Genomic DNA, 19,445 nt, shown 5'->3' with positions numbered 1-19,445 from the left:
CACTTTCACATGGTTACATTACAAGACGTAATCCCACTGCTCAAACAACAAGACTACATGACAACACTAGATCTAAAGGATGCATATTTCCATATACCAATACATCCTTCACACAGAAAGTACCTAAGGTTTGTATTCCAAGGGATACATTACCAATTCAAAGTGTTGCCATTCGGAATAACAACTGCACCAAGAGTTTTAACAAAATGCCTAGCAGTAGTAGCTGCACATATCAGAAGGCAGCAAATACATGTGTTCCCGTACCTAGACGATTGGTTAATCAAAACCAACACGCTAAGACGGTGTTCACAACACACAAACTATGTCATAGAAATCCTCCACAAACTAGGTTTCTCAATCAACTACACAAAGTCACACCTTCTGCCGTGTCAAACACAGCAATACTTAGGAGCAACAATCAACACAGCAAAAGGGATTGCCACTCCAAGTCCACAAAGAGTTCACACATTTCACAATGTGATACAGACCATGTATCCAAATCAAAAGATACAAGTCAAACTGGTGATGAAACTACTAGGCATGATGTCTTCATGCATAGCCATTGTCCCAAACGCAAGGTTGCACATGCGGCCCTTACAACAGTGCCTAGCATCACAATGGTCACAAGCACAGGGTCAGCTTCTAGATCTGGTGTTGATAGACCGCCAAACATACATCTTGCTTCAATGGTGGAACAGTATAAATTTAAACCAAGGGCGGCCTTTCCAAGACCCAGTGCCACAATACGTAATAACAACAGATGCGTCCATGATAGGGTGGGGAGCACACCTCAATCAACACAGCATCCAAGGACAATGGGACATCCAGCAAAAACAGTTTCACATAAATCACTTAGAACTGTTAGCGGTATTTCTAGCGCTCAAAGCATTTCAACCCATAATAAGACACAAACACATTCTTGTCAAAACAGACAACATGACAACAATGTATTACCTAAACAAACAGGGAGGCATACACTCGACACAGTTGTGTCTCCTAACACAGGAAATATGGCATTGGGCGATTCACAACCACATTCGCCTAATAGCACAATTTATTCCAGGAATTCAGAACCAGTTAGCAGACAATCTCTCTCGGGATCACCAACAGATCCACGAATGGGAGATTCACCCCCAAATACTAAACACTTACTTCCAAATGTGGGGAACACCACAAATAGATCTATTTGCAACAAAAGAAAACTCAAAATGCCAAAACTTCGCATCCAGGTACCCACAAGATCAGTCTCAGGGCAATGCGTTATGGATCAGCTGGTCAGGGATATTTGCTTACGCTTTTCCCCCTCTCCCACTCCTTCCATATCTAGTAAACAAATTGAGTCAAAACAAACTCAAACTCATACTAATAGCACCGACATGGGCAAGACAACCTTGGTACACAACACTACTAGACCTCTCAGTAGTACCTCATGTCAAACTACCAAACAGACCAGATCTGTTAACACAACACAAACAACAGATCAAACATCCAAATCCAGCATCGCTGAATCTAGCAATTTGGCTCCTGAAATCCTAGAATTCGGACACTTAGACCTCACACAAGAATGTATGGAGGTCATAAGACAAGCTAGGAAACCTACCACTAGACACTGCTATGCAAATAAGTGGATAAGATTTGTTTATTACTGCCATAATAATCAAATTCAACCCTTACACGCATCTGCCAAAGATATAGTAGGATACTTACTACAATTGCAAAAGTCAAAGCTAGCTTTCTCTTCAATAAAAATACATCTGACCGCAATTTCAGCCTACCTGCAAATTACGCACTCAACTTCATTATTTAGGATACCAGTCATAAAAGCATTTATGGAAGGCCTAAAGAGAATTATACCACCACGAACACCACCAGTTCCTTCATGGAACCTCAACATTGTCTTAACACGACTCATGGGTCCACCTTTTGAGCCCATGCACTCTTGTGAAATGCAATATTTAACATGGAAAGTTGCATTTCTGATTGCCATCACATCTCTAAGAAGAGTGAGTGAAATTCAAGCATTTACCATACAAGAACCATTTATTCAAATACACAAGCATAAAGTAGTTCTACGAACAAATCACAACAATGTGCGGTACCTCTTATAAATTTCATTAGAATCCAGTTTTATAGTTATCAACTAAAAGTTCATTCAAATATAATTTTGATTTACTAATCACAAAACAGAAGTTAGAGAATTATTGTTGTACATATATCATAAATTATTTATAGCTCTTCACAGGTCAGACCAATTTATGATAATCAATTCATTGTAGTTTGTCCGTCAAGTCAAGACATTTATTATTGTGCATACATCATAACTTAATATAGCTTTTCATAGGTCAAACCAATTTGTGACATTTGATTCATTGTAGTTCATCCGTCATGTTATTAAAATCAAGCCATAATTCAAGCCAGCCAACACGTGTTTCGTCTCGGGACAGTGTTATTCTTCATCCCAAACGACTTCTTCAGGGCTGAAAAGATTTTTATAAGCAGGTTGAATATAAAATGATTAATGAAACCAAAATGCTCCAACTTCAAAATTCCAAAAAGTCTAAAAAGTCTCCAAATGTCCCAAACAAAAGGGGAAAAGAATTAGCAGATTCTGGTGGAATCTGAAAGAACAACCTTAAACTAAAAAGGATGTGTGGAATATAACAGAAAGTAAAAAATCAAACACCTATGTGGTATCACATAACCCAAAACACCCATAGAATACCTAGAAAGGGGGATTGTGTTAGCGTCATGCATTAATATAACACAGTGATAAACAACACCCAATAAATTCAACCAAGTACTCAGTAAGAACCCTTGTGTGTCTTAACTTGCATCTGTGTACTGCATGCCATCAGCAACACGTATTAAACTAAAATAACCAAACTACCCATCTAGTACCAATTAAATTAGTTACGACTATTTCAGTTGAATAGCTACTTACCACTCGTCTTTCTTAGTTTGTCTCTGTTATCCAAAACAACAACAAACAAGTCTCAATGAAATGATTCCCTAATATAATCAAAGTCCTGTTTCCTTTAATTATAACTAATTACACATGTAATACCTCCGTTAGAACTTCCAATAGTTAAGTTCTCCTCAAAGCTTACACACAGGACAAAATCCACTGTCGTTCTAAAACGTAAAAATATACCATTAGTTATCATCCAAAAATCGCATGTGAACTCCATAATAAAACTACCCTAACTTCATTGCTCACCTGACTATTCAAAACAAATATTTAAATCAGTGGTCACTAGAGCCGGACGCCACGTGACGAGTACACACACTGTGTCAGTCCAAACCATAAGCGCATCTATGTAGAGAAATTTGTATCATTAATAGTTTTTCTCGAATACATTAACCTCACCAAAACGTTGCATACATCCATGTATTTACCTGAGTCCTATTCGACAGAAACCCAAACCGGCATGCATAGTAGACAGACGCCGTGTTGCGAGTACGCACAACGCGTCATGTTAACCCGGAAATTAAATACACTTCCGGGGTGGATTCCAGTCCTCCACCATAGAAACAAACAACGGACTAACGGTAATGTCCTGTTGTATTCAAAATAACCCCGCTTCGCGAGCCCGCTGTGCCAAGCAAACCTGCACAGACCTTTTCTATTACTGAACTTTCAACGAACAACTTTGAAACTTACAATGTACCTTGCACACGAGTACCGATCATTATTATTATGTCATTTGTTTACCCTATTTTATCTCCCATTATATCCGCCCAAATTGGACCAAATATTCACCATCTCCAATAGGTTACCTTGATTTACCAATTGTTACAGTTCCATATCGCTGTCTTATATTATGCCAAATTAGAATTAATCAAAGAATATTTTTAGAAAAAATATAACACAATAAAGATTTTGTTCCAGCACTTGATAGCCATCTAAATATTGTGTTGGAGAATTTTGGCTGTTATAATCATCACAGTATACAGTATAACATCATATTACAAAAACACATCATGCCAGTCTTCATTTCATTCCCCTAAGAAAAATTCAAGTTCCCTCGACTCACAGACGATTCAAAAATGTTTTGAATTTTTTGGACTCGAACACGTTCCTAGAGACCCACGGGGAGGCAACAGGGAATTGGCCCTGCGGAAAAAAGAAGCATTATGGATTATGAGACTTGGAACTGTTGAGTGTGGCCTCAACTCTGATAGGTAACTTGAATTTTTCTTAGGGGAATGAAATGAAGACTGGCATGATGTGTTTTTGTAATATGATGTTATACTGTATACTGTGATGATTATAACAGCCAAAATTCTCCAATACAATATTTAGATGGCTATCAAGTGCTGGAACAAAATCTTTATTGTGTTATATTTTTTCTAAAAATATTCTTTGATTAATTCTAATTTGGCATAATATAAGACAGCCATATGGAACTGTAACAATTGGTAAATCAAGGTAACCTATTGGAGATGGTGAATATTTGGTCCAATTTGGGCGGATATAATGGGAGATAAAATAGGGTAAACAAATGACATAATAATAATGTTCGGTACTCATGTGCAAGGTACATTGTAAGTTTCAAAGTTGTTCGTTGAAAGTTCAGTAATAGAAAAGGTCTGTGCAGGTTTGCTTGGCACAGCGGGCTCGCGAAGCGGGGTTATTTTGAATACAACAGGACATTACCGTTAGTCCGTTGTTTGTTTCTATGGTGGAGGACTGGAATCCACCCCGGAAGTGTATTTAATTTCCGGGTTAACATGACGCGTTGTGCGTACTCGCAACACGGCGTCTGTCTACTATGCATGCCGGTTTGGGTTTCTGTCGAATAGGACTCAGGTAAATACATGGATGTATGCAACGTTTTGGTGAGGTTTATGTATTCGAGAAAAACTATTAATGATACAAATTTCTCTACATAGATGTGCTTATGGTTTGGACTGACACAGTGTGTGTACTCGTCACGTGGCGTCCGGCTCTAGTGACCACTGATTTAAATATCCGTTTTGAATAGTCAGGTGAGCAATGAAGTTAGGGTAGTTTTATTATGGAGTTCACATGCGATTTGGATGATAACTAATGGTATATTTTTACGTTTTAGAACGACAGTGGATTTTTTCCTGTGTGTAAGCTTTGAGGAGAACTTAACTATTGGAAGTTCTAACGGAAGTATTACATGTGTAATTAGTTTATAATTAAAGGAAACAGGACTTTGATTATATTAGGGAATCATTTCATTGAGACTTGTTTGTTGTTATTTTGGATAACAGAGACAAACTAAGAAAGACGAGTGGTAAGTAGCTATTCAACTGAAATAGTCGTAACTAATTTAATTGGTACTAGATGGGTAGTTTGGTTATTTTAGTTTAATACGTGTTGCTGATGGCATGCAGTACACAGATGCAAGTTAAGACACACAAGGGTTCTTACTGAGTACTTGGTTGAATTTATTGGGTGTTGTTTATCACTGTGTTATATTAATGCATGACGCTAACACAATCCCCCTTTCTAGGTATTCTATGGGTGTTTTGGGTTATGTGATACCACATAGGTGTTTGATTTTTTACTTTCTGTTATATTCCACACATCCTTTTTAGTTTAAGGTTGTTCTTTCAGATTCCAACAGAATCTGCTAATTCTTTTCCCCTTTTGTTTGGGACATTTGGAGACTTTTTAGAATTTTTGAAATTTTGGAATTTTGAAGTTGGAGCATTTTGGTTTCATTAATCATTTTATATTCAACCTGCTTATAAAAATCTTTTCAGCCCTGAAGAAGTCGTTTGGGATGAAAAATAACACTGTCCCGAGACGAAACACGTGTTGGCTGGCTTGAATTATGGCTTGATCTTAATAACATGACGGATGAACTACAATGAATCAAATGTCACAAATTGGTTTGACCTATGAAAAGCTATATTAAGTTATGATGTATGCACAATAATAAATGTCTTGACTTGACGGACAAACTACAATGAATTGATTATCATAAATTGGTCTGACCTGTGAAGAGCTATAAATAATTTATGATGTATGTACAACAATAATTCTCTAACTTCTGTTTTGTGATTAGTAAATCAAAATTATATTTGAATGAACTTTTAGTTGATAACTATAAAACTGGATTCTAATGAAATTTATAAGAGGTACCGCACATTGTTGTGATTAGTTTAGAGGTTCCTTTGGAACTTGTTGGAGGGTGGGGTGATTACCCTCGTGCAGGCATCCTCTTTTCTTGAGATCTTCGGTCTATTTGAATCTTGAGCGCCTTGTGAACCCTAGCATTTCACCCCGTTAGTAAGTCTAGTTCTACGAACAAATCCAAAATTTTTACCAAAAGTGATCTCACCATTCCACTTGAATCAAACGGTAGAATTACCAGTGTTCTTCCCACAGCCAGATTCTGTAGCTGAAAGAGCACTGCATACATTAGACATCAAAAGAGCACTAATGTACTACATTGACAGAACAAAACTAATTCGAAAAACAAAACAACTATTTATTGCTTTCCAAAAACCTCATACAGGGAATCCAATTTCTAAACAAGGCATTGCTAGATGGATAGTTAAGTGTATTCAAACCTGCTATCTTAAAGCAAAGAGAGAGCTGCCTATTACACCAAAGGCACACTCAACAAGAAAAAAAGGTGCTACCATGGCCTTTCTAGGAAATATTCCAATGAACGAAATATGTAAGGCAGCAACATGGTCTACGCCTCATACATTTACCAAACACTACTGTGTAGATGTGTTAACGGTACAACAAGCCACAGTAGGTCAAGCTGTACTACGAACATTATTTCAAACAACTTCAACTCCTACAGGCTGAACCACCGCTTTTGGGGTGATAACTGCTTACTAGTCTATGCACAGCATGTGTATCTGCAGCTACACATGCCATCGAACGGAAAATTTCACTTACCCAGTGTACATCTGTTCGTGGCATTAGTCGCTGCAGATTCACATGCGCCCACCCGCCTCCCCGGGAGCCTGTAGCCATTTAGAAGTTGACCTTGAACATTTGTAAATTTGTAAATATATTACTTTAAACTTCATTATGTACATACGTATTCACTCCATTGCATGGGCACTATTACTATATACACAACTCCTACCTCACCCTCTGCGGGGAAAACAATCTAAGATGGAGTCGACGCCCATGCGCGATGGAGTCGAAATGGGAGGAGTCCTTCAGTCTCGTGACTCGAAAAAAGACTTCTTCGAAGAAAACAACTTGTAACACTCCGAGCCCAACACCAGATGGCGGGATGTGCACAGCATGTGAATCTGCAGCGACTAATGCCACGAACAGATGTACACTGGGTAAGTGACATTTTCCATATATATATATATATATATATATATATATATTAATTATGGAAAATTCTGGCACCACTGTTGTTACTGTGTCCCTTACATAAAGGGAGCATTTTTGGTGGTATTGGTTAACTTGTGTCCTGGAGACCTGGGTTTAGCACGTGACCAACAATAATTGATCCTCAGCAAAAAAAAAAAATCCCCTCTGCCTCAGATTATAACTGCACTGTTGATATGCCTAATCTGTTAGTATGTGTTATGTTAAAAAAAACTGCATAGTATACTTTCTGTCGTTTACATGTTTACAGAAATCCAGATATGATGCAGAGATGGTTGTAGCCTTGTTTCTTCCGTTCCCCTCTTCCTCAAGCTTTTGTATTTCTAAAATAAAACAGAACTTGCAACATTCTTCTGGGCATAGGGCATGTTAGATTTCCACTAAATATATCCAGTCCTTTGAGTAAATTATGCTTATCTTCTGTGACTTGGCCGACTTTCTTTTCTATTTTCAGGTTCAATCTGGTATTTCCTACAAGCAGTTTGAAGGGCTCATGCGCTACTACAAGCCTCGAATGTCCGCTAAGGAGCGCTACCTCACTTTCAAAGCATTAAACCAAAGCAATAATCCCTTATTAAGGTAAGTTTAGGATCACCATCAATGGCTGAAATGGTGGATGTTGTAGGGGTGCTTGCTTGTGCAGTATCGGTGTAACAGGGCCGCTTGTTGTGCTAGAAAAAGGATCTAATAGTTGTGCTAGTGAATAATCCCTGGTGGCTGCGGCCAAGGACAACAGAGTGGACAAACAAACTCTGCCAGGAGGCAGAGAGGGGCGAGTTTGTATATTTGAATGCTGTAGATATCTATGCATTCCAGTGTCCATAGTGGGAGGTGAACGGAGGAGAGGGAGGCATCTCTTTCTCATCATGAGAAAGGCTAATGAAAGGATGTATGACTTTTAATTACCAAGTTTTTTAAAGAGGTGCCTCTCAGACTTCACTCCACATGCCATATCTCCACATTGATCACTGATTACCAAAATATTTCATACTAGGAATTTCTTGACAAGTGATCATGGAACATCTGATTTCCAGCTGCTCCTTTGCCAGGCATATTCCAGTGTGCCTGCACGGTGTGTTTACTGAGTTGCCAGCACAGCTTCATCACTTATATTTAGCTGTATATTGCACGATTTGCATATTCCTACTATTTTCATTTGAGTGCTGACATCGCAGGTTGTTTTTCGCTAGTTATTATTCTTCGTGCTATAAGTTTGAGCTCAGTGTAACTCACGATCCCTCTCAGAGCTCACTATGCACCAGGACAAATACTTTAGTGACCAGAATTGCCTTCTACAGCATCTGCAGAACCACCACTACTTACAACAACTAGAATTTGACCATACTGGAGGTTTTCTCTCCATCATATGCGAGGAGGGGTGGAGGTTATGGAGAACATGACATTTGAGTTCTGTCTGAAGTGTAACAGCAAGTTCCCATGGTGGACAGTGACTGGATTTGCAACTTGTGCTTGCCCAGAGGCCATGAGGAATCTCACTGTTCAGTCTGCCATGTCTTCAAAAACAATCGACATATCAAATACCAAAAAGAGCAGGGTGCAATGTGAGGATCCTACAAGGTTAGCTTGGGCTGTAATGCCTGCTGTAGGGGTGACTTACAAATATTACTGGCAGTGTTAGGGGACATGGCACACAGGCTGTGTGCTAAGTTGTATTTTCATTTTTTGGAGCACCTTATCACGCAGTCTGCAGTGGCAGTCTGAGTTTGGTGCTGAGTCCCAAACTGGAATGGCATTGGTAGCAAAAAACTATTGATTTAGGCCCAGATCTCTGTACTGGGGGTGAATGTTTGACATTGTCCAGCATTCTGTCCATCACTTGGTCTTTTTGCATTTGTTGCCTTAAGTGGGAAGGGTATGCCCAGATGTGGGTTACTTGCTCCCCATGTTACTGGAGTCGAGCTAGCCTAGCTGATAAAGGGTGATACCCTGAAACCGGTCCCACGATGCTTGTTTCCAGTTCAGGGATGACCTGGCTTGGCAGTTCAGGCAGGACTGTTCCCATCGGGAACAGGGTCAAGACTGATTTGCATATGGTTGTGTCCAAACTGCAATGGCATGGGTAGCACAAAAACAATGGATTTAGGCCCAAATCCCAGTACTGAGGCTCGATGTTTGACATTGTTCAGCATTCCGTCCATCACTTGTTCTTTTTGCATTGGGTCCCTTAGAGTGACACAAGTTGTACTGCAGCTCGTAAGGACCCTTTTTGGTACCTATGCCCTAGATACCAGAGGTACCACTTACTAGGGACTTATAAAGGTGCTAAAGGTCCTGGCCACTTGGCTATCAAGGGCCCAGGTGTCTTGTTTTGGGGAAGGAACAGTAACTCAGTGCACTCCTGTCAAAGTTGCATCAAATACCAGGCAGAAGGTGGGGGACTTCAGCAACCAGAACCCAGCTTCCCACACCAAGCAGCAGGGAGTTAGTCAACAAGGACAAGATCAGCTCAAATGCCAACGTGTGGTGTTCATTGCATTTAACAAATAATGCTTCTAGGGAGATGACCACCAGTGTCTTTCTCAGAATTTCCATCCCGTAGTCCAAAAGCTCATCATCATCGTTCTTTTTGATTATAGTTTGGCTTCCAAGTGGACACCGTTGTAGAAGGAAATCAGAACTGACACATGCATATTAAGGCCTATGTCCAGTACAGATGTAAAGCAGTAAGACTGGTATCCAGTGCCAACAGATGGAAAAAGTTGCCCAAGTTTCAGCAACAGCTCTGCAGAATCCTGGCTTCATTCAGCAGGAAACCTTTAGGGAGGGATATGGCCAAAAGACCTTGACCAAAGTAGATTTCAGAGGTAAAGGTAAAAGCAGTCATGGGAAGTGCCCAACGAACTTCAAGCAGAAACTATTAGGTTATTTCTTCCACAATGGGAGGAAATAACCTCAAAGGAGTGGGTACTGTCCATCATCTAACAAGGATAGTGCTTGGAGTTTCACACTACTGTGGAACTTACCATCCGGTTGTGCATCCAGGAAGGGTTGAGGAAGAAGGACAGTGGCGGCAGCCAAGTCAGGCCTTTTCTGGCTTGTTATACTTTGGCTGGCCCAGGCCCAAAATGTATCCAGCAGTAGGAGGCATGGCTAGTTCTCTCTTTCGGGGTGACCTCATCGTTCTGTTCTGCTCCTGGCACCCTAGCCATCCTTTGACTGGTAGTTCGGCAGCAACTTGGGAGAACAGCGCAACAGTTAATCTCAAAAGAATGTTGTTGTTTTTTTTTCTTCTTTCAAAACCACTCTGATTTTTTTTTCCAGTACTTTCTGGTAATTTCTTTTCGAGCCTAAATCTTTTTTGTTTCCATTTAATCCTTCCTAAACCCATGGATCCTGGCTTCCTGCTCAGCTTTCTGTTCCTGTTTCACAGTATATGAGAGGTCAAGATACGGGCATTCACAGCGAAAGTAATATTTTTCTCTGAGTTAATTGCCTCTTTTTCAACTGGATTTTTGTCCTGTTAATTGCAAACTGGTGGTATGTTCATCACTGCTGTCCTTGGGTCTGTCTGCGCCTTTTCTCTCTGGGCTTCCTTTGACCATCTTCACCTGTTTTCCACTTCTGTTTCTGAGTATTGATACTGGCAGTCTTTGTAATTGAGGATTTTTCTAAGACTTTGAAGACTTGTGATTCATTCCTACAAACACCAGCTCTTTCTTGTGCACCAGTAGTATGGAACAAAGGATGTTGCACTTATCATCAGGCGATGAGCCAAGGCAATGTCATCATGTCCTGCCCTTGACAGCCACTAAATATCTTACCTCACTATCAGTCAGGAACGTAAGAGACTTTTCTAAGAGAAAGTGCAAATGCGGCAAAGAACCTATTTTTCTGAACTGATTAGTCAGGGGGTATACTTCCTACACTTCCTTATCCCAAAGAAGGACTGTACCCTACGGCCTATCCTAGACCTCAGACAGCTAAACTGTTACCAACTGTTGGAGCATTTCAGTATGAACACCCTACAGGATGTCATTCCTCTTCTTCGCCCAGGAGATCAAATGGCAACTCTGTCTCAAGGAGGTCTACTTTCACATCCTCAGTCATCTGGCACACCATTTCCACCTCTGATTTGTGGAAAGTGGCCAACACTACAAGTGCATGTAAGCAATCTGACAGTTCAGGGTACCTGATTGCATCAGCAGCTGCAGAAAGTGCATACTGATTTCTTAGCGCTAACAACTTAATTGGCACTCAAAATGTTTTACACAAGCAGTTGCGGTAACACAGCCCTGTTAAAAACAGACAACATTACCACAATGTTTTACATTGCAAAACAGGGAGCCACTCCCTCTCCCCATCTGACAGCTTTGGCGCCATCCATGTGGCACTGGGTCAGTCATCACAAAATGTTGTTTCTAGCGAAGCACCTGCTGGGGTAGGACAACAACTTTGTGGACCTGTTAAGCAGGATGCAGCTACAAGAACATGAGTGGTAGATGAATCCACAAGTACATTTAAAGTACTTTGGTCAATCAATTATGCTCAAAATTTATGTGTTTGCCAAGGAGAGAAAGCCAGATGTCCAAGCTTTAACTCCAGGTATGCACACCCAGAGTCCATTAGCAATGAACTATTAATGAACTGGTCAAGGATATTTGCCTGTTATATGTAACCCGGGAGGGTATCCTGGTGCTAAGTAGGTGTGGGTCTAGCCATACCTAGGGCCTAGTGGGACTACTTTAAAAGCCAAGTATTCAGTTTCTTGCGGAATTTAAGAAGTGAGGGCTAGGCTCTTATGTGTAGCAGCAGGTTGTTCCTCACTTTAAGAGGGGTATAGGAGAAGGTTTGACTGCTGGATCTAGTTTTCCATATATATGGGATTTGTGCAAGTAGGAGTCCGGACAAGTGAATGTGTCTGGAAATTTTGTGAAAGCAGATGCGATTGTTGAGGTATGCTGGACCAGTGTTATGCAGTGCCTTGAAAGTTTGAGTTAGGCTGTTTGAGTTGTGCTATTTTGTGAACGGGGACCCAGTGGAGCTCAATAAGGTGTGGTGTGGTAAGAGTGTAGCTTGAGAGGTTGAGAGTGATTCTGGCTGAGTTTTGAATGGTCACCAGCCTTCTGATGAATTTATTTGTTGATCCCAGCATTGAGCATGTTCCTGTAGTCCAGCTCACTTGTGACTAAGGTGTGTGTGATGGTTTTCCGGGTGTTGATTGAGAGCTCTTTGAAAATTTTCCTCAGCATCTTTAGGATATAGAAGCATGAGGCGGTGCTGACATTCACTTGAGCGGTCATGTCCAGTTTTCTGCTCCTGAGGTTCTTGGTATTGCAGGTGGGGTGTGGAGGTGGTGGTGGATGTCGATCCTGGCTCTGTTGGCCAACAGGTGGAGTCCAACAGTGATGTGCTCTTACCAAAGATCACAGTGCTTCGCTAGAAACAAATTTGGTGATTACTGACCCAGTGCCAGATCTTGTCACTTTTCAGCTTTAGACAGTTGGTCTTTGTCCAGAAGGACATTTCAGTCATGCGTGCATTTTTCCTCTGCTACCTCTAATTTCCTGTTTAGTGTCGGAAATTGAGACAAACATCCATGATGCTCACTCTCATCATTTTGATGTAGGCAAGGTAGCACTGCTTAAATATTGGTCCGCCATCATGAAAAGTTGCCCTTATGGTCCTTACACAACTTTAAGGTTGGTTGAGAACTGCAAATCTCAAGGAAATAAACATTGCAATTTGGCACCTGAGGAATAAGAGTTAGGTTGCCTACAGCTTCCAGATTAGTATATACTCATTCTGTGAGAGGCTCGTAGAGCTACCACTTATACTTATTACTCTGCTGAATGGAAATGATTTGTCTTAACATGCTTGACTTCTTCAAGCTTTGGTTCAGGACATAATTTGCTACCTGAACACCTACAAATGTCAGGGTTAGCCTACTTGTCTTTTATACTTCATTTTCTAGTAGCTGTTGCTTAAAATAGACTACATGCATCATTAAGATCCCAGTAATCAAACAATTTATGGAGGATCTCAAAATATTTATTCTGCCAAGGATGCCGTCGATCACAACCTGGCATCTTAATTTAATCCTCACAATACGTTTGTGGCATGTGTAGCTGTAGATGCTAATGCTGTGCATACTCCTGCCATCTAGTGTTGGGCTCACACGTTTGCAACTTGATTTTGTTTGAAGAAGTCTTCTACTCACAAGTTACGGTGACTCCACCTATTGCTGGTAATGCACATGGACATTGGCTGCATTATTTAATTTTTTCTTTCTGGCGTTTGGTTTGAGCGTACATCCACCTGAGTTCTTGGTCGACCCCTCCACTGTTCAGCACCGGTACCTCCCGATTCTTCAACCTTGAAATGCTTGAATCAGTATTCTGCAGCTTCATCTGTCCACTCACCTTTGCCTTCCGAGTTGTTTCAGACATCCCCTTTGGGGCACTTTCCCCATTTTGGGACCTTTTCCTCAATCTCTTTCCCTGAGCATTTAGACTCCTTAGTGGAAACAACCCCTTTTCAGTACTCTCCACAGTGCCATTCAAAATACCTCTAGTTAGATCGAGTCTTCAATTCATGTCTGTCACCTTGTTGTAGGACTTTCGTTATGGGGACGAGACTGCTTGATTCGGCTGCAGGACCACCACTTGTGGGTGACTGAGCCGATCCCACACTGCTTGGTAGCTGTCGGCCTAACCCTTTCAGGTAGCTAGCAGCTACTCCCCAAACCTAGAAAGCAAAGGTGATTTGTGACAGCCGATGCATGACAATCTGTGACTCCTCAGGGAAGTCGTGGTCGGCAGATCTTACCCCTTTCTCTCATTAGCACAAGTCTCACACACACACACGTAGGCAGACAGAGATTTAGAACAGTTTTCAATGCATTTATTGAAAAGACTGCAATCTGCGATAAAATATATGGCATGATGTAACTCGCTTCTTTTTTAGCCATTATCTGTTGCTGGCTTGCCGAATCAAACATGGCAAATAACTCAGTGGACTTAACGTGCTGCAAGGATATGCGTCCATTTTTTGAGAACCTGCAACGTCCAACCCCATTGCATAATAGACCTAAGCTGACACTGTCCATGTTGTAAAAGTGACATTCCATTTTGAATGATGTCTATTGCAGATGACACACTCTTTTAATGTTAAAATGCAGTTGGACATAGTGTTCCTACCATTATCAACAATGGCTAAAGCCTTCCCATTGTTTTCTTTATCAGTCTGCTTTAAACGTGCAGCAGCTTCCATTTGTGAAGGCTTCCATAGCTCATTGTATATGGCATAAAACACTTTTTAAGCATGGCTTTCTAGGACCTAACAAGTAATCTTGCAAGTTTACATTTTCAATAAGGAGACCAAGGTTTTCTTATACAGCTGTAAATGTGGAAGAGCATAACCTATGTTGGCACAGTTTGCCCACACTATATGTTGTAACGATACCGGAGTGTTGAGCTGTGACGTAAAGAGGGTCCGGTTGGCTCACTCTAAAACCCCATGTGGAGTTTACAAAATGGGCATGACAACCATTTGTGTCCACTGGTCACAGTAACTACCCGTTGGGACATGAAAGTGATGAACTAAAGGTGCCATTCTGAACCCAGCTATTGAGCTGTGCACATTTAAATGTCTGCCATTTGTACATTTAGTTGGTGAGGGAATACTGGGCGCATTCAGCTCTTTTTAATTTTTGCTAACCCAAGGCTTGCTGAAGAGTGTCATTTAAAAATATAATTTGTAAGGGAATAAGACATGCTCTAACTAAAGGTACCCTACCCAATCTCATATTTTCCATACACTCTTTAAATCGATCGTATTTTTCCAAAACTCATAGCTCTTTTCGACCAACTTGGAAACAAAGGAATCAAAGTAGATCAATTTGATGTTGGTTAACAATATTTTTCTTGCTTTAGAGGGAGGTAATTTAAAATATGAGTCCGCATTCTTAGCCTCATGCCCAGTAAAATATGCAAACTTATCTAATTATGTTTTAGAACTCACCACTGGTGGTGTCGGACAATGTTCCCATTGTTTGTAGTTAAAAACTAACTTAGGGGTACCAGCCGGTGCAGAAAATATGTCCATAATGATGATGATAGAACATTTCCTCATAATTTGCGGTTGACATGTAAACATCTTCACTTTCAATTGCAGTATAATATTCAAGCTTGGAAAGCATAGAATCAACTGTTTTTACACCCCAGTCATCAGACACAACCCCCGGTGTAATACCATTATTCATAGAAACTTTGAAGACCTGGAATTTGAATGACGTCATTAGGTCCAAAATATCATATGGTACTTTATCCCAAACAATTCTATCTGGAATCGGAACAGCTGAAATGTTCAGAAGGGAGAAGTCTCTTCAGACCTTTTGGGAAGAGAGGTCTGGTGTTAAAACCTCATCCACCAGTTCAACAGCAGAACATTCAAAAAGATATTGACCATTTATCAGCTAAAAGAAAACAATGACAAAACCAACCCAAAGCAGGAAGGCAAGCAATGTCAGCAGTATCCACAGATAGTACCATGGATGAACCAAATAATTGTTTTTAAGTCAAGTCCAACACTTATGTGCTCGTGATAAAGGTGCAGTTGCTGATGCAAAGAAATTGAAGAAAAATCATGAATGTCGGCAAACTAACCGGAAGCAGTTTGTGCAAAAACTGTAGCTGGTGTAGAACTTGTAGATGTACCCAAAATAGGTGATTCATAATAAACTATGTCCTCAATTTGTGTTGAATGGGAATAGGAGAGATCTACATTTTGACCGTTTCTCGTCGATGAAATAGTGACAGGAAAAAAACAAAATGTAATTCTCCGCCCTCCCTAAGCTCGGGGAGACAATTGTAGCATTGACACTTGTGGGAGCATTGTTGAGTACTTGAAGAGGTATTTCTCGTTGGGTAGTGAGAGAGGTACGGGAACTACCCATGAATCCTCTTGGTCTTCTGTCCAGGATCGGCCACATAGTGCCATTTGACGTTGTCAATTGAAACAAAGCAGTTTTCTTTGGAACTAGGCTGCGGTGGTAGGATGACAGCTCTGGTACCAAGCATTCCCAAGTCTTCAACCTGTGCTCAATATGATAGGCCAAACTCCTTCATACTCTAAGGGATCAAGCCGGTAGGTGGTGTTGGCAAATCCCACATTCCCAAGGTGGCGGCATAGGCAGATGAATTTTTATCACTAAATTGTTGTATTTCCTATAAAACAGTGATACGTTAATTTATGTCAAAGGATGTTTCTGCCACCACCCCACCAGGGCCAACAAGATCTGGGACATACATGGGTATCCCAATAAGACCTCGTAAGGGGTACGCCGTCCTAAGGACCTTATGGGCAGATTATTTAGTGCTTTCTGGACCCCATATAGGTGAAGCCAACTATGACCAGAATCTAGTACTCTAGGATTGCTTTAAGTCTCAGTTTTTCCTCTCCATGATTGAATTGCCCTCAGGATGGTATGGTGAAGAGTAATGGAGTTGAACACCCAACGTTTCCATGGTGTCCCTGAATGCCCTGGAGGCAAAAGCAGGGCCCTGGTCCGAGTGAAATGCTGCAACTGCATATGTCCTAATGAAGACTTGCAAATCTTTAATAACAGTGCGAGCGTCAGCCAGTTGTCGTGGCCATACCCATAGGAATCTGGAACATGAATCTACAGCAACTAAGATGTATTTGCTTGCACCATCAGGTTGTAGGGGACCACAATGGTCCAGGTGCACACATTGTAGTGGTTTGTTGGACTCTAAGAGGGCTATCTGCAGTGGGCGTTTTAATGTGGACCCTTTAATGTGTTGGCAGATGCCGCAGCAAAGGATACACTGTTTGGTCTGTTTGTATGGACTTGGCCACCAATAGCGTCTTTGCAACAGGGTGATGATAACCACCACACCAGCATAGGCAGAAGCAACACCCTAATGCTCTGCTTTAATAAGATCTAATCTCTGGTCTTTGTTGGGGAATCACACAATAACCCACACCTAGAATTGTTGCAAATGCAATATTTGAGGGACTGAAGTGGTGGGAGTATTTTGCAGCGTATGCTTTTAGTAAAGGCCTTCCGTCATCCGAAGTTTCACAGCAGCCAGTGTCTCATCATTCAGTCTTGTATGGGAACCAGTAATTGCAGCAAAATATGCCATAGCTACTGTAGATTTGGCGGCTTCATCAGCCAAAGTGTTTCCTACAACATGTATTCCTACATGTTTATGAGCCAATGTATGAACCATATCAGCTTTTGGTAGCATATCCTTAAGATCTGCTACGCTCCCCCACAAGTGTTTGTTTGATAGTGTTCCCTTTTGAGTCTGTGAACCCGTTTAGGTGCAAATGGTGTAACTATTCATTGAAGGACTAGAGTAATACGAATCACACACAATCAAAGTTGAAAGTTCAGGATCTGTGTTCTAGTGCCAAAATTAGAACCTTGAGCTCTGCATGTTGTGCAGTGCAATCCCCTAAGGTCTGCCCTTAGGTATGTTGAGGGTGGAATGGACCATCCCTTATTACCCTGCTAATAACTGCGCAAGCAGCAGAGTTTTGGTGTTTGGTACCTACAGCTGGTTGTGCTGAACTATCAGTATAAATTAAGATCTGATATTGGTGAAGAATCAAAATGTTAGTGGACATGGGGTACTCAAGTTCATACTGAATGAATTCTTGGGTCTGAAGTTTGGGGTCGAAAACATAATCAACATCAGTGACCTTCAGAGACGTTGCCTATTGAATCCAACATGGATGTAATTATTTTGCGTTCAGGATGCTAGCTTTGGTGACAGCCTCAAGAGCTTCAGTGGGGTAACAGTAATTATGTGTTTCCCCGTGGGCAAGTGCCCTCTCCTTAGTGACAGCCATCTGTACAGCAGTTAGTATTTTATCTGTTGGTGCGAATCGTTCTGCATTGGACTGCAAATGTGATTTGTATGCTATGGGCACCTTATCACCTTTCTTAAATGTGACATAGGTGAACCAGGTGGCTCCATGAATTACTCTGATCAAATTTGTTCTGTTGTGATGTGAAAGTGTTGTGCTTCTAGCATGTCTTGTCGTAATGCTCTCAGAATGCATGTGTGTCCAGGTGTCCAATTTTTGCTTGAGACGTCTGGACGAATTAGATCATAAGGAGGTTTTACGAGTTGTGCATAGTCCGGAATGTATGTTCTGCCAACATTGAAGAAACCCAGTAATGACTGAATTTTCTTAATGATGTTTGGTGGTTTAAGTTAATTGCATTTTTCTAAAAAATGCTTTGCTAGGCTCTTGCCCTCATCCGATAATTTGTATCCTTAGAATAGGACACTAAGAAAAGCCATCTTGGTTGTCTTAAAATTGCATTTGTAGCCCTGGGCAGTGAACCCTAAAACAATGTGATCCACCTGGGCTAAATGTGCGTTGAGGTCGTCATCTGTGAGATAGATGTCGTTCACATAGGACAACGCCTTGGCCTCAATATAATACTATGTAATATTGATGTCTCACAGGCAGAGTACAACCCAGGACTGTTCTTATACCCTTGGGGCAAACAGCAAAGTCTCCTTTGAGAGCCAAACAGACTGAACACGCTTAAACCCTGCTTTCAGGTGCTAGACTTTGACAGAAAAAAACATTGAAAATATCCAAGGTTGTTTTGTATTTTGTATGCTCTATATTGTTAATAAGTGCTGTTCTGTGTGCTTTTTGGTTTGCAAACATGCATGTGTGACTGTTTAAGTGCCTGTAATCTAAGACTACTCTATATGAATGCTCAGGTTTTGCAGGGTTATTTATTGCAAAGTCACAGGGTTCGATAAATTTCTAGTACTCAAGTTGTGGGAGAAGAATGTTTAAAAGGACATCAAGGCTGGATCTGTGGAGTTTATCTAATTGGGATAACATGTTGGGGGAATCTTTATCTCACCCTACAAGTTTGCGGAACAGCGCTGGAGCCTGTGCCAATGCCTAATCTGCTGCATAGGCTTCTTTTTCTATGTCTGGAACTAGGACTGAGAAAGAAGACAAAATAACATCCTCCCCTGTGTTAATTTAGTGTTAATCTTCTCCAGAAGATAACTTTGATGGTGCGCTCTATGTCTCCCTCAATCTGAATGTTCCATTTGTAAACCCTGTCGGTGGGGAGACG

General features: G+C 41.0%; 1 protein-coding gene across 1 annotated transcript in view; it reads left to right on the top strand.

Moving 5' to 3' along the window:
* TPCN1 (two pore segment channel 1) overlaps positions 1–19,445 on the top strand; it is a 297,893-nt gene that overhangs the window by 160,597 nt on the left and 117,851 nt on the right. The window contains exon 12 of the mRNA XM_069214538.1: positions 7,797–7,921. Coding sequence (XP_069070639.1) covers positions 7,797–7,921 — 125 coding nt within the window. The remainder of the gene's footprint in view (positions 1–7,796; positions 7,922–19,445) is intronic.

This window comes from Pleurodeles waltl, chromosome 11, assembly GCF_031143425.1.
Source record: "Pleurodeles waltl isolate 20211129_DDA chromosome 11, aPleWal1.hap1.20221129, whole genome shotgun sequence".
NCBI lineage: Eukaryota > Metazoa > Chordata > Amphibia > Caudata > Salamandridae > Pleurodeles > Pleurodeles waltl.
This window is presented reverse-complemented; position numbering and strand designations above follow the sequence as displayed.